The sequence below is a fragment of the Canis lupus genome, chromosome 20 (assembly GCF_011100685.1).
Source record: "Canis lupus familiaris isolate Mischka breed German Shepherd chromosome 20, alternate assembly UU_Cfam_GSD_1.0, whole genome shotgun sequence".
In the NCBI taxonomy this organism is placed as follows: Eukaryota; Metazoa; Chordata; class Mammalia; order Carnivora; family Canidae; genus Canis; species Canis lupus.
In genome coordinates, this window is record NC_049241.1 from 58526495 (window position 1) to 58538780 (window position 12286).

The 12286-nt window shown below is 60.2% G+C and overlaps 1 protein-coding gene across 6 annotated transcripts; it reads left to right on the forward strand.

Annotated features, from left to right (window-relative positions):
- The first annotated feature begins 942 nt into the window (after nt 1–942).
- On the forward strand, nt 943–11855 carry THEG (theg spermatid protein). 6 transcript variants are annotated; one of them, XM_038568081.1, is made up of 8 exons: nt 943–1262; nt 2092–2208; nt 2462–2533; nt 3194–3315; nt 4136–4205; nt 5382–5499; nt 7789–7948; nt 11559–11855. In XM_038568081.1, the coding sequence occupies exons 1-8, from the start codon at nt 958–960 to the stop codon at nt 11795–11797; spliced, it is 1203 nt and encodes a 400-aa protein (XP_038424009.1). In that variant the 5' UTR covers nt 943–957; the 3' UTR covers nt 11798–11855. The 6 variants fall into 6 exon arrangements, with proteins under 6 accessions (XP_038424009.1, XP_038424011.1, XP_038424015.1 ...); XM_038568083.1 differs by having other exon boundaries at nt 3254–3315; XM_038568087.1 differs by having other exon boundaries at nt 11549–11725.
- The last annotated feature ends 431 nt before the right edge of the window (nt 11856–12286 follow it).

Sequence of the window (12286 nt, forward strand, 5' to 3'; positions counted from 1 at the left end):
GTTTAGGACACTTCAGGCCACTGCAGGGGATTCTGCAAGGGTCCCCCACATGGAGCCAGAGGCCCTCGAAAGCCCTTCTTTTGGGATCATCCCAGAGCCTCCTTCCTTCTCTCCTTTGCCTGATGGATGTGATGGCGGCGCAAGCATTAGGGAGGCGGGATGGAGAACTGGAAAGGACTTTGCGGCCTGACGGTTTGGGGGTTCCCTCGGGCCCTGGGGAACAGAGCAGGACCTGGGGGCAGGGCCGGGCAAGGACTCATTCCTTCAGCAGATGGGGGGGGGGATGCCAATGGTCGCGATGGCTGAGTGTGGCCCAGCGGGTGCAGCCAGGAGCTTCCTGTGCACAGCCAGGGAGCGGGGGGCATGCGTCAGGCCACGGGGGTGCTCCAGCCCTCACCACCTCCGCCGCGCTCTAACAACATAAGAAAGCCTGTTTTGAACACCAGCTGTAGCGGAAGCTGTTTCTGGAAATGTTGGGGCTGGAAGAAGGTGCATCATCCGGTGGGGTGGCTTGGCTGCAAGCGCAGGAAACCGGCGACAACTCAGAGCCAGGAGAGCTCACTGTCGGGCGACAGGAAGCCCAGACACATGGCAGGCTCCGGGCTTGCGGGGGCAGAGGCTCAATCCTCCTCATGGTCACAACAGGGCTGCCCATGCTCTAGACACCGCGGGCAGTCCCCAACGGTCGGGCGTGCTTGGGAGAGAGACGAAGCCGTTGCCAGACGCGCCCTGCAGACCCCTTGGGCCACGCTCCTGAACCAGTCCGGGGGTGCGCGGCCACCCGCACAGGCTCCCTGAATCTAGAAGCCGTAGGATGGGGCGGGCGGGGGGGGGGGGGGGACCACCCGGAACTGCGGCCCCAGGGTGGAATGTGGGCGGGCCATTCTCCCGTTGCCGGGTGACCACAGACACCCTGGGGGTTGGGGGCGCAGGGCTGAGGCGGGCAGGGCCCAGTCCATGGGAGACCAGCGGCACAGCTCGCTCCGCAGCCACCAGGGCGCCGAGGCGGAAGGCCGGCCCGACAGGGGGCAGCACGAGGGTGTCCTGGGCATGCGGGGTCCGGGGCCTGGGGGCCGAGGACCCCAGGACCCCAGGTACGTGGACGACGGGGACCTGAGATCCGAAGAGCAGGATAAGGAGGTCCTCCCAGAGGAGGTGACCAGGGAAGACATGGTCCCCAGTCCCCGGAGCCCCAAGGTGGCCCTGATGACGCTGCAGGGGGTTCTGGAGAAGGACACAGAGGACGGCATCCCTGAGCTGAGGTGGGCACCGAGGGGGCCCTGCCGGCAGGGGCGGGGGCGGTGGGGGTGCGGGTGCGGGTGGGAGGGCAGCACAGGCAAGTATGGCCCCAGGGCGGGCGTCTGGGACGGGCACCCTTACGGAGGCATCGCCCTGGGGAGCTGGGCGGACAGGGTTCGGGGCCAGAGGGGGTGTTGGGAGTGGAGGCCCCCGGGCAGAGGGACACGGGGTGCAGCTCCCAGCGCCAGGCCTCTGTCCCCTGTGCCTCTGCTCCCGAGGTGGGTGAGGAGCGCCTGGCCCTCTGAGCACCTGCAGGGAGGGATTCGGGGCCAGTTCTGTAAAGAAGGGGCCCACTGTCGCCCACCTGCGGGGCTGCCAGCCGCAGCCCTCCTCCTGCCCTGCCCGCCGGCCCCCCGCGCCCGCGCTCTGGGTTCAGCTTTGGGTTCATCCTGGCCGGGTGCTCTCCCCGTGGCCCCCTCCCCCCTCCTCCCTGCACAGGGACACCCCCGCCCACCCCCCCGTGGAGCCCGTGTCATGAGCACACACACGTGCAGCCCGCCAGGGAACGGCCAGGTGCCCCAGCATGGGACACCGCTCCTCCCAGGCCCTGGGCTTCCAGGCCAGGCACACAGTGGGCGCTTAATACCCGCTCATGAGGTTTAGTCTGATTTAGTCATCGCGGCCCCCTCGGGGGTCGGGAGCTGGTCTGTCCCGCTTTGCAGAGGGCAGCGCCATGGTGACTGGCGGGGGTCACGCAGCTGCCTGGTTGGGAGCAGGGACGAGAGGTCCCGCAGGGGGGAGGAGCCTCAGCGGGGATGGCCCTGAGCCGCGCCCCACCCTCCTCTCCCAAAGCCGCCTGTCCATTGCTCAGGGGGTCCCCAGCGCCTCCAGGGCCAGAGGCAGGAAGAGGAGGAGGGGGGTCTTTGAGCTGGCAAAGCCCAAGACCAACTGGCAAGTCCTGAAAGACAGGTGAGGCCTGACGGCGGCCCTGCTGGGGGGCACGGGGGGCAGCTCCTGCTGGCCTGCCCATGGTTACCCTGGCTGCTCGGCACTCTCGCCCCGTGGGCACCCACCGATGACCTGGGGCAGGTTCACAGGGGCGAGAGGTCAGGGCTTGGGCGGTGGGACGGGGTGGCCTCTGGGTGCCGATGAAGGACAGTGAGGCCTTTGAGCAAATGGAGCCGCAGAGCAAAGGCGGGGGCTCGGGCCTGTCTCATCGCAGGATGGGGTGCTGCTGTCAGGGCTTTGCCTGGGTGTCCCCGTGCAAGAGGAACTTGCAGTTCTGTGTGTGGTGGTGAGTCTCAGGGTGCCCTGGGGGGGCAGGCAGGCTACAGGGATCTGTCCTGACCTGAGGGGATGCTCCAGGGATCTGTCCTGCCTTGGGGGGGATGCTCCAGAGATCTGTCCTGCCCTGAGGGGATGCTCCAGGGAAATGCCCTGCTCTGGGGGGGATGCTCCAGGAGATCTGTCCTGCCCTGTGGTGGGGGCATGCTCCAGGGATCTGTCCTGCCCTGGGGGGGATGCTCCAGGGGATCTGTCCTGCCCTGGGGGGATGCTCCAGGGATCTGTCCTGCCCTGGGGGGGGGCATGCTCCAGGCACAAGGACAGGGAGAAAGGCCCTCGATGGGGGGGCTTCCTTACCCCAAGGGCCTTCCCAGCACCCCCCACCGGGTGCTCTGGGCCCCAGTCCACTTCTCTGAGAGGTGGGCCTGTCCCCATGATAGGGCCCTGGGTCTTGCTCTTAGCTGTGCCTTGTTTTGTTTTTTTTTTTCCCCAGCTCTCCCTTCTCTGAAAATCAGTCCTGCTCAAAATCATCTGTGTTTCCCCCCTTGCCTCTCTGACCTACCCTCGTCCACATTCTCTCCACGTGTCTCTCCTTCCTCCTTCCTCCACCTACCCTCTTGGTGTCCCTCCTGGGCGTCTCCTTGGTGCCCCGGGTTCTGTTTCAGAGCAGGGCACGGGAAGTCTGTGCCCCGGCTTCCTCGACCCTGAGCCGCGACTCGGTGTATTCCAGGCCTTCTGTGTACTGGACGGAGAGGTTTCTTGAAGACACCACCCTCACTATCACAGTGCCAGGTAGGTTGAGCCCACCCACCACCCTCGCTCTCCATCAGGGGTCACCTGGCTCAGGAGTTGGCCAGAGGTGGCCCTTGTCCCAGCTCTAGTGTGTGGCTATCGTGGGTGACATGCTGCCCTGGCCTCGTGGGGCTGGGTCACCCCCATTCCACTCCGGCCTGTGTGGAGATCCAACTGAGGAGATCCAGCTGGGGTCTCCCCTCATAGCCTAACCTCACCAGAATTCCCTATTGCTCCTCTGGCAAACTCTCCAGGGGAAAACCCAATTTGCTCTACAGCAAAAATGAGAGTTAGTATAAAATTTATTAAAAGACTTTTTGCCTTCCTTTTTGCAACGGTTTCTACACTCTCTGAGAGCAGAGAGCAGATCCCTTCAAATAAAGCATTTCAAGAAATCTCTTATTGGAGAGAAGTAATAGGGCAGGTTGTGTCTTGGGGGTTTTAGAATCTTCTCCACAGTGAACACTGAGCCCTGTAAACCCTAGGCCTGTACTAACTGCAAACCAAAATCCACTTTCCCACCAGTGGTTGTTGGAGCCACACTGAGCTCTATTGAGGGACAGATGGGCCTGAGCTCCCTGTTCCAGCTCTGCTGCTCCCATGCTGTGTGCCCTGAGTAGGGGCTGCAGGCCGCTGATGGGGCCCAGGATGCGGGCAGCGCAACTCACTGCGCTGCAAGGTGTCTGCTGCTCAGCTCTCTAGGCCCTCAGGGCCTCGCGTTGTCCTCTCACTGTAGCTAGTGGAACACTAAATCAAGCCAGAAGGAGATTCCTGAGGGTGGGTGGGTTTATAAGTCGGGGCTGTTTCCTATGTTGTGTAGAGGTGTCCCGCCGCGTAGAGGAACTGGCTCGACCTAAGAGGTTCTACTCTGAGTATTACAACAACAGCAGGTAAGGGAAGAGGCACCAGGCTCCCCTCGACAGGCTGTGGCACTGGGAGAGTCTGGGTCCGGGGAGTGGACGACCTGGTTTCACGCTGGGCTGGGTGCCCCTGGTCAGCGCTTGCCCCTGTGAGCTACGCGCTCCACCTAGGGCTGCGTAGAGGTGGAGATGACACGCAGAAGGTACTTAGCACAGTGCCCTACCCAGCAACGCTCGGTGAATGTCACTTATCACCATTATGGGAGTCGTTGGCCCTAAACAGCCAGCAGCCTGGGACGTTACTGCATGTACAACCTTCAACGCAATACCTTCCTACGGCTCAGGACTTCCATGCTTGTCAAAAGTGATCTTCAGAGTTATTTAGGCACAGATTTTAATGATCTATTTTATGCACATAAAAGGGAAGATCATAACTGAAATAAGTGAGCTGAACTGTGAATGTTTTGAATCGCTTTTTATCTCGAGATGTTGACAAGCTCCACGGTGTTTTTATGCCTGTCTTTGTGACAGTGACTTTTCATTTTAATGCTGGATCATAGTGCGATCCGAAGATAATTTAAACTGCAATCAGACTTCATGTCTGTCGGTCCGAGAATGCGTGTGACTCGGCTGAGGCCGTTTCAGTGCCAGCAACCACACCAGCGGGCACGCAGGCAGGGACGGCCGTGGACCTTGCGACGTTCGGCTGAGAGCATTTGCAGCTGCAGTCCAGGCTCACAGGTGGATGTGTGGACAGTCTGCCTCAGATCAGTGCAACACGGCTTTATTTCAGGGCAGAGGCCGCACTGGCATCTGATCTCAGGAGATGCGGGCACAGCGAGCTTTCTGTGACAACTGCGGGACGCCCCCCGTTCTCCCCAATGCCCGAGTCCTGACCCCAGCCTCAGTGACGGGGGTGTGGGAGAGAGGCCCTGGGAGCCCCTGTCCCACTCTGCTCAGGGGCACTGACCGGGAGGGTGGCCACTGGACACTGATCCGGGATGACCTTGGGAGAGGGTAGCTCTGCCCTTGAGCACACTTAGGGGCCTCCTTTTGGGGTTTCTTTCCTCAATCCCTTCCCGGAGATGTTTTCAAAACCCTGCAGCGTCCCAGGCTGTCCCTGACCCCTGGCTCAGAGGCAGGCCGGAAGGACGGGACACCCACGCCCCGGGCTGGGCTGCTGTGTCAACTGTGGATGTCCCCTAGGAGCACCCCCATCTGGCCCATTCCTCGCTCCTCCCTGGAATACCAAGCTTCTAGTCGCCTGAGGGACCTGGCCATCCCGAGGGTCCGGAACAACATTTGGAGCATAAACATGTCTGAGGTGGGTGTCTGGAGGCGCCCGGGGCCAGTGCCACAGGGAGCGGGGCCTGCAGCGGCCTGCACGAGGCGCTCAGCTGAGCGAGCGGGGTTCGGGGCACAGCTGGGGTCCCCTCGGCACTGTCTGTGAGTGGGCTCACACGTGGCGTAGGCGTGCCCGCTCCGGGGGTCAGCTCGGTGAAGGGGTCCCGCGGGGCCGCCTGCGTGCCTGGGGCTCCCACACATGTCGGTGGCTCCGGCCGGGCGGCCTTCCATCCCACGGACAGGCCACTCCGCGCCCGAGGACGCGCGAGCCGTTTCCAGCGTTTGGCTTTTGCAGACGAAGCTGCTCGGAAGCCCGCATGTCACCCTGGTTTCCATGAGCGATACGTCATGTGTTGACGGGTTTTTCTCACGTGGTTGGTTCCCAGAGCCCCCGCTTCACAAACAGTGTTTAAGAGTGCATCCAGATATCACACCATTTTTCCCGTAAATACTTCAGAATGTGTCCCTAACCGACAGCCGTGGGCACCTGACTATCCGAATACTCCGACTGTGTTCACTTTCCCCGGTTGTCCCCAACAAGTCCTTTATGGCCACGTGGGTTGAACAGGATGCGCTGTCCTTCGACCCGTCCCTCTGACCTGGAGACGCACCTGCCGCTTCAGGGGGTGCCTGTCTGCCCAGCCGCCCCCCACCCCCCTCACCCGGTGGCGCCAGAACCGCCAGGGCTCCCAGTCCCGGGAAAGCCCAGGTTCCCAAGCCGAGAACTGAAGGCTCGGCCAGCCCTGGCGCCTCCTGCCCTCTCTTCCTTCGTGTCCCTGCTTCGCTGGGCTGCGTGCGGGCCCGCCGCCTGGGACCCCTCGCTTGCCCTCATCAGCAGTGCTGGGGACCCCATCTTCGGCCTCCCACGCCCCGCACGCTCCCGTCTCCTCCCCAGCCCCGAGCGCACCGTCTGCACGGACTGGTGACCCTTCCAGCGGACCCTGAGCCGCGCAAGACGCGGCCGCATCCTTCTCGGTTTTCGTGGCAACATTCCCGAGCTTGTCTTACCTCATGCGAGGCACAGACGGGCAATCCATGCCAGCTGAAGGCATGGCCAGGTGGCTGTTTACCTGCCCACCCGCCCCTTCAGGCAGGACTGCGTCGGGCCCGTGTCCAGGCAGCAGTCAGGCTTGCGCTGTGTGAGCCGTGGGGGAAGAAAGGACGTGAGAGGAAGGGAGAAGGAGGACATGCACGTAACATCACAAACGGCACGATGTCCTCGATGAGAGCAGCGTCTGTGATTCTTAGGGGACACAATTTTAACAGGAAAGGGACTCAAATTTCAGCCTGACCTCTGGAGGTCATTTCAGCCAACTCCTGCTCCCAAGAGGTCGCCTGATAAACCGTGCTGTGCGACAGCCTTCGCACGACACGGACCGTTGCAGATAACCGGCCCCAGCCCAACATTCGTGGACTTAGTGTGACATTTTACAGGCTTATTCAGATCCGCTCCTTGAGGAATAAAACGTCTCGGCGATGACCCTTGCCTCCTCCTTCCCTCTCCAGAGGCATCAGGAGCAGCCTGCTCCTGTTTGCCTTGTCACGGTCCGAGACGTTCAAGGGTGATTTTGTCCACCCTTTGCTTCATTTGCACACGTGCAGGACCCAGCTGGAGGGCAGGCGGGTCATGGAAGAAGGTGCACTGGGGGCAGCCTGAGAAGAGAGGGTCTTGAGTGCACTTTTTGGGGGGGCACAGGGTAGACTAGGGGCTCCCTTTGTGTAAGCTGATGCAAGGTAGCAAAGCAGACAGTTTTGGTTGTGCCTGAATTCTCTGGAAAAAATGTAAGAAGCTGTCGATGGAGCAAGTGGGCTATCCAAGTCGGCCAAGGCCTCCCTCCCCATTTTGAGCAGCTCTGCCTCATTGCCCTCATTTTAAACTCTATTATCATGTAGACCCATCAACTACCATCATGTGTGTGGTTTTTTTTTTTTGAAGATTTTATTTATTTATTCATGAGAGACACAGAGAGAGAGGCAGAGACACAGGCAGAGGGAGAAGCAGGCTCCATGCAGGGAGCCCGATGTGGGACTCGATCCCAGGACCCCGGGATCATGATCCAAGTCAAAGGCAGACGCTCAACCACTGAACCACCCAGGTTTCCCAGAATTCTTTATATATGATAGCTACTACTCCTTTGCTGAACTCATTGCAAAGGGACTTCTTCCAACTTAGTCCTGTGTCATTTACTGTTGCTTGTGGGGTCTTTCTGATCCAGGGAACTGTGAGAAATCATGGATTATTGTGTTCTTTCCCTGGACTTGTTTCCAGGTGTCCCAGGTATCCAGGGCAGCCCAGTTGGCCATCCCCAGCCCAAGGATCCTACGGCTGGCAAAGCCCAGGGCCCCAGCCCCCCTGTTGGAAGAGTGGGACCCCATGCCGAAACCCAAGCCGCACGTGTCAGACTACAACCGCCTCCTTCACTTGGCCAGTAAGTAGTTCTGCTGGGGCTTGGCTCCTTATCAGGCCCTTCTGTCCTTCTGCACTGGCTGCAGGCCATGGGGTGGGGTACTATCCAAAGACCTGGGCTCCAGGCCTGCTTCTTCCACATTCACGCTTCTCTCTTCATCTTTTTCCTAAACTGCAAATCAGTTGTCCAAACACCCGTGTGCCGCTTGTAGCACAGCCCACGTGCATGCTTCTGGGAGCTGGCAGAGAGGACTGTTCCCCAGGAGCAGAACTGAGAGGGGTACTGGCCCGAGTGGGCCTCCTGGCAGGGCAAGCGGGTGCAGGAGAGCAAGGTGGGGTGCAGAGCCAGGCACCAACGTGACAGCCCAGCTGAGGTCCAAGGGCAGCTTTAAAATGGCATCAACCTGGTTCTTTCCCCTTTGTTTAAAACGAACGAGGCACCTGGTTCGCCCAATGACAAAAGTAATGCACACAAATCGTAGAGAGTCGGATGGTCCAGAAGAGCACGGAGAGGATGGAATCCTAGTGCACAGAGCAAAGGCACGCACTGTAGTTCCGTCTGGGTCTGCACGCCGTGTGTACACTGGTCCTCAACGTCCTGTGGCCACGCAAATATGCCGGGGCGCACCCTCCCAGATGCTCTTCCTGCCTGGTGCTCCTGTCGTACCCTCGCGACCTCTGTAGGACTCCTGTGGGCTGTGCCTGCTGAGCCCTGAGCACGCCCAGAGCTCCCCCCTCCCCCGCCTCCCCTCTGAGGCTGGCCATCCTCCCTGCACGAGGCTGAGGCCGTAGCCTGCCCTCACCTATCTCCATGTCCCAGGGAGACGCATCTTGCTAAACTCAACTCCGAGTCCGCCCTTCTCTGTTCACAGCCGTCTGGGGCTCCTGCCCCTCTCAGTGTGGCCCACGGGCCGTGTGATCTGTCCCCTGGCCTCCCTGACCGGGCTCCATCCAGCTTGGGCCTCCCATGGCCCGGAACGCGCTCCCCAGACCCCTGCAGGGCTCAGTCCTCCGCCTCCCACAGCGCTTGGCCCTCTCTGCGCCCTGGGTGAGGCGCCTCCGTGCCCTCTCTCACTCCCATCTGGGCACCTACAAGCCTGTCTCTGTTCTTCTAGCACCTGTCACCTTCTGACATACGTCACTATGTATTTCTGTGTCTGCTTACGTGTGTGGTCTGTTAGCTGCCAGGCCCGAGGTGTCAGAGGCACTTAATCACCAGAGAGCCTGGCTGGCCATCTTGGCTCACTCGGTTCTATCATTTTCCAAGTTTCTATTTCTCTCTCTCTCTCTCTTTTTTTTTTTTTTTTGGTTATTGATGTAGAGCAGCTCTTTATATAAGATGATCACTAATCCTTTATTGAGCACGTTGCAAAATACCCTCTTCCGCGTCTGCCTCTCCTCTTTTAGCTGGGCTTATGAAGTCTTTAGTTTGTTTATTCATTCCTTTATCCGCTCCCTTGATATTCTGTAAGTGAACGGCTAAGGGAGAGGAAGTGTTCGAGCACGTGTGCGTATGTGAGGGGGTGGGCCCAACGGTCTGACGCAGAGGCACGTGTGTGAATGCGGTCGTGTGTCTGTGTACCGCGCTCGGGTGTGCGCAGGGTGTGTTGCGGTGGGACGGGGTCCTTTTCACATAGTGGACCTGCGCCCGCCAATGGCCGTGATGGGAGAGGAGCGACACGCGTGCTCCCGCCGTGTCGGCGCAGGAATTGTCCGTGGCCGCTCTGCCTCTCTGTGCGTGTCCACACTGTGCTGCGCAGCAGGCGACGCTGTCACCATTCCACTCTTAAGTTTTCATTGGGAGAATTTTTAAAAATTAATTAATTAATTTTTAAAAGATTTATTTATTTATTTATTCATGAGAGACACACACACACACAGAGGCAGAGACCCAGGCCGAGGGAGAAGCAGGCTCCCTGCGGGGAGCCCAAAGCGGGACTCGATCCCGGGACCCCGGGGTCACGCCCCGGGCTGAAGACGGACGCTTAACCGCTGAGCCACCGGGGCGTCCCAATTAATTCATTTATTTTAGAGGGAGGGGAGGGGCAGGGGGAGAAGGGGAGGGAACCCCGGACAGACTCTGCTCTGTGTGGTGCCCACTCAGGGCTCGGTCTCATGCCCCGGGGTCACGACCCTGAGATCACCACCCAAGGCCACACCAGGAGGCGGATGCTCGCCGGCTGCACCCCTGGGGGGCCCGTCTTGGGCGCAGGTGTAAAGCCCAGATGTCACGATTGCGTGAAAGCCCCCGAACTGTCAGAGGAGCTCCGAGAGGCCTGGGTCTTGCCCCCCGAGGCCCTTCTGCCCGGGGCTTGTCCCCTCACAGCTCTGTCCAGCCCTGGTGGCTTCCACGGGGACTCGCGCCTGCCTGGCGGGAGGGACCTTGCTTTCCTTTCACCAGGGTCCCTCGCTGAGCCAAGGCTTATCTGCTGAGAAGCAGGTCAGCCCTCTGCCCCTCGTACGGAGGCTCTGGACAAAAGGGGCTTGCAAGAGGCCTGTAATGCCCCTCCACTCTCAGGGTCCCGAAGCTCCCAGAGTCTGAAGGCTAAGGCAGTGACCACTAGTGACCACCCCTCTGCTGGTCCCCAGACAGGCCATGTGCTGCAGGAGGGGCTGGTGGGCGGAGGGACGGAGGCGCCGACCAGCACAAGAGGCCTGGGGTGCCAAGAGGGGAGAAGACGGGCCCGGCGGAGTCACAGGCCCCTGCCCCTGCCGGAGCTCATCCCCGACGGCAGCCACTGCCGTGTGCGGCTATTTCAATGATGTTAAAGCCAACCCATTGGTTGATCTAAATGAGTTAATCAATTGAATTTCCATTGACTCAAATAAAACTCCAGCCCACATCAGGTACTCTGGTCACACATGGTGGTGGGAGCCACACCTCCCAGGACGGCCAGCCAGTGCCCCGGGCAGCGTGCTAGGCCCAGGAGGCTGGTACTGAGTCCCATAGGGACCCTGTGCCTGGGAGCTGCCCCTGGGTCCCCCTCCGGGGGTGCAGCCCTCACCAGGGAGAGGAGATCCACACCTGTCTGCTTGTAGCATCAGAGCAGGGGGCTGGGGGGAGGAGGTGAAGGACCCACCAGGCTCCCTCCTCACCTTGGCCACTAGGCTGGCCCCGCCATGTCCCCCTGTCTGGGACCTGTGGCCTTTTGAGATAGTTTTATCTATACAATTTGCCCCTTTAAACTGTTTAACATGCGACAGTAAGAAAATAAAGTATGTGTACAATTTAATAGTTTTCTGCACATTCGCAGAGTTGTGCACCCATCACCACAATCCATTTTAGAATTTTAATTTCCTTAAAGAGAAACCCCATCTCCATCCTCCACTAGTCAGCACTCCCCAGACCCCAGAGCCCCCTCTCCATCTGTGCAGGAGCCCGTCCTGGACGTGTCACACGCATGGACTCCACCCCGTGGGGCCTCCTGTGTCTGGTTCCCTCCCTGGGAAGGAGCTCCCTCGGGGCTTGGGGTCGGTCCCCAGGGCGGCGTGGGGGCCTCGCTCCTGCTGGCGGCAGAGGGATGCTCCCGCACGTGGGTGGGCCGTGTTGTCTGCATCCATCCTTCTGCTGTTGGGCTTGGGAGCTTTGAGCCCTGTGGGCCTGATTCGGGCCCCCCTCCTGTCCTCTCCAGTGCCCAAGGCCCAGTCGGACCAGTGTGTTCCTGACCGAGATCCGCGCTGGGAGGTGCTGGACGTTACCAAGAAGGCAGTGGCCAGTCCCCGGATCATCTCTCTGGCCAAGCCCAAGGTGCGCAAGGACCTCAACGAGGGCTACGACCCCTATCGCATTTCCCCAGCGTCCCTGGTGGCTCAGGCCTCCCCTCGCCTGTATGAGCTCGCCGTCCCCAAGAGCATCACCAAAAGAGTGTGAGCGACCCAGGCCTGGCCTCTGAGGTCCCATTCCCAGTAAACACCCAAATGCATCCTAACCCTGCGTGTGGTTGGCTCTGAGTGTCTTGGCCTGAGGGCGGGAGGGCAGGCTGGACGGCCAAAGGGAGGAAGAGGAGGAAAATAATTATATTTATGTTTACATTCAACATGCAACCTGCGACTTGTATGGCCCTGTTATTTCCCAAAGCCCGTCCGTCCTCTCCAGCCTCTCGGATGCCTGGCTTCCACTTCCCTCAACTTCAGAATTTTCTTCTGACTCTCTTGTGCACACACGTGCTTGTCCACCTGGTCCTGGGTGTCTACACGCACCTCAAACTCAGTCCCCTCCGTTGGAAAACCAGCCAATGGCTGTTGCATGGCTTACTGACCCTTACAGTGACCCAGTGAAGGGGGGGCTGGAACTGCGCCCATTTTATGGGGGTGGACACTGAGCCTCGGAGAGGTTGGGAAAGACTCAGCCTCATCCAAG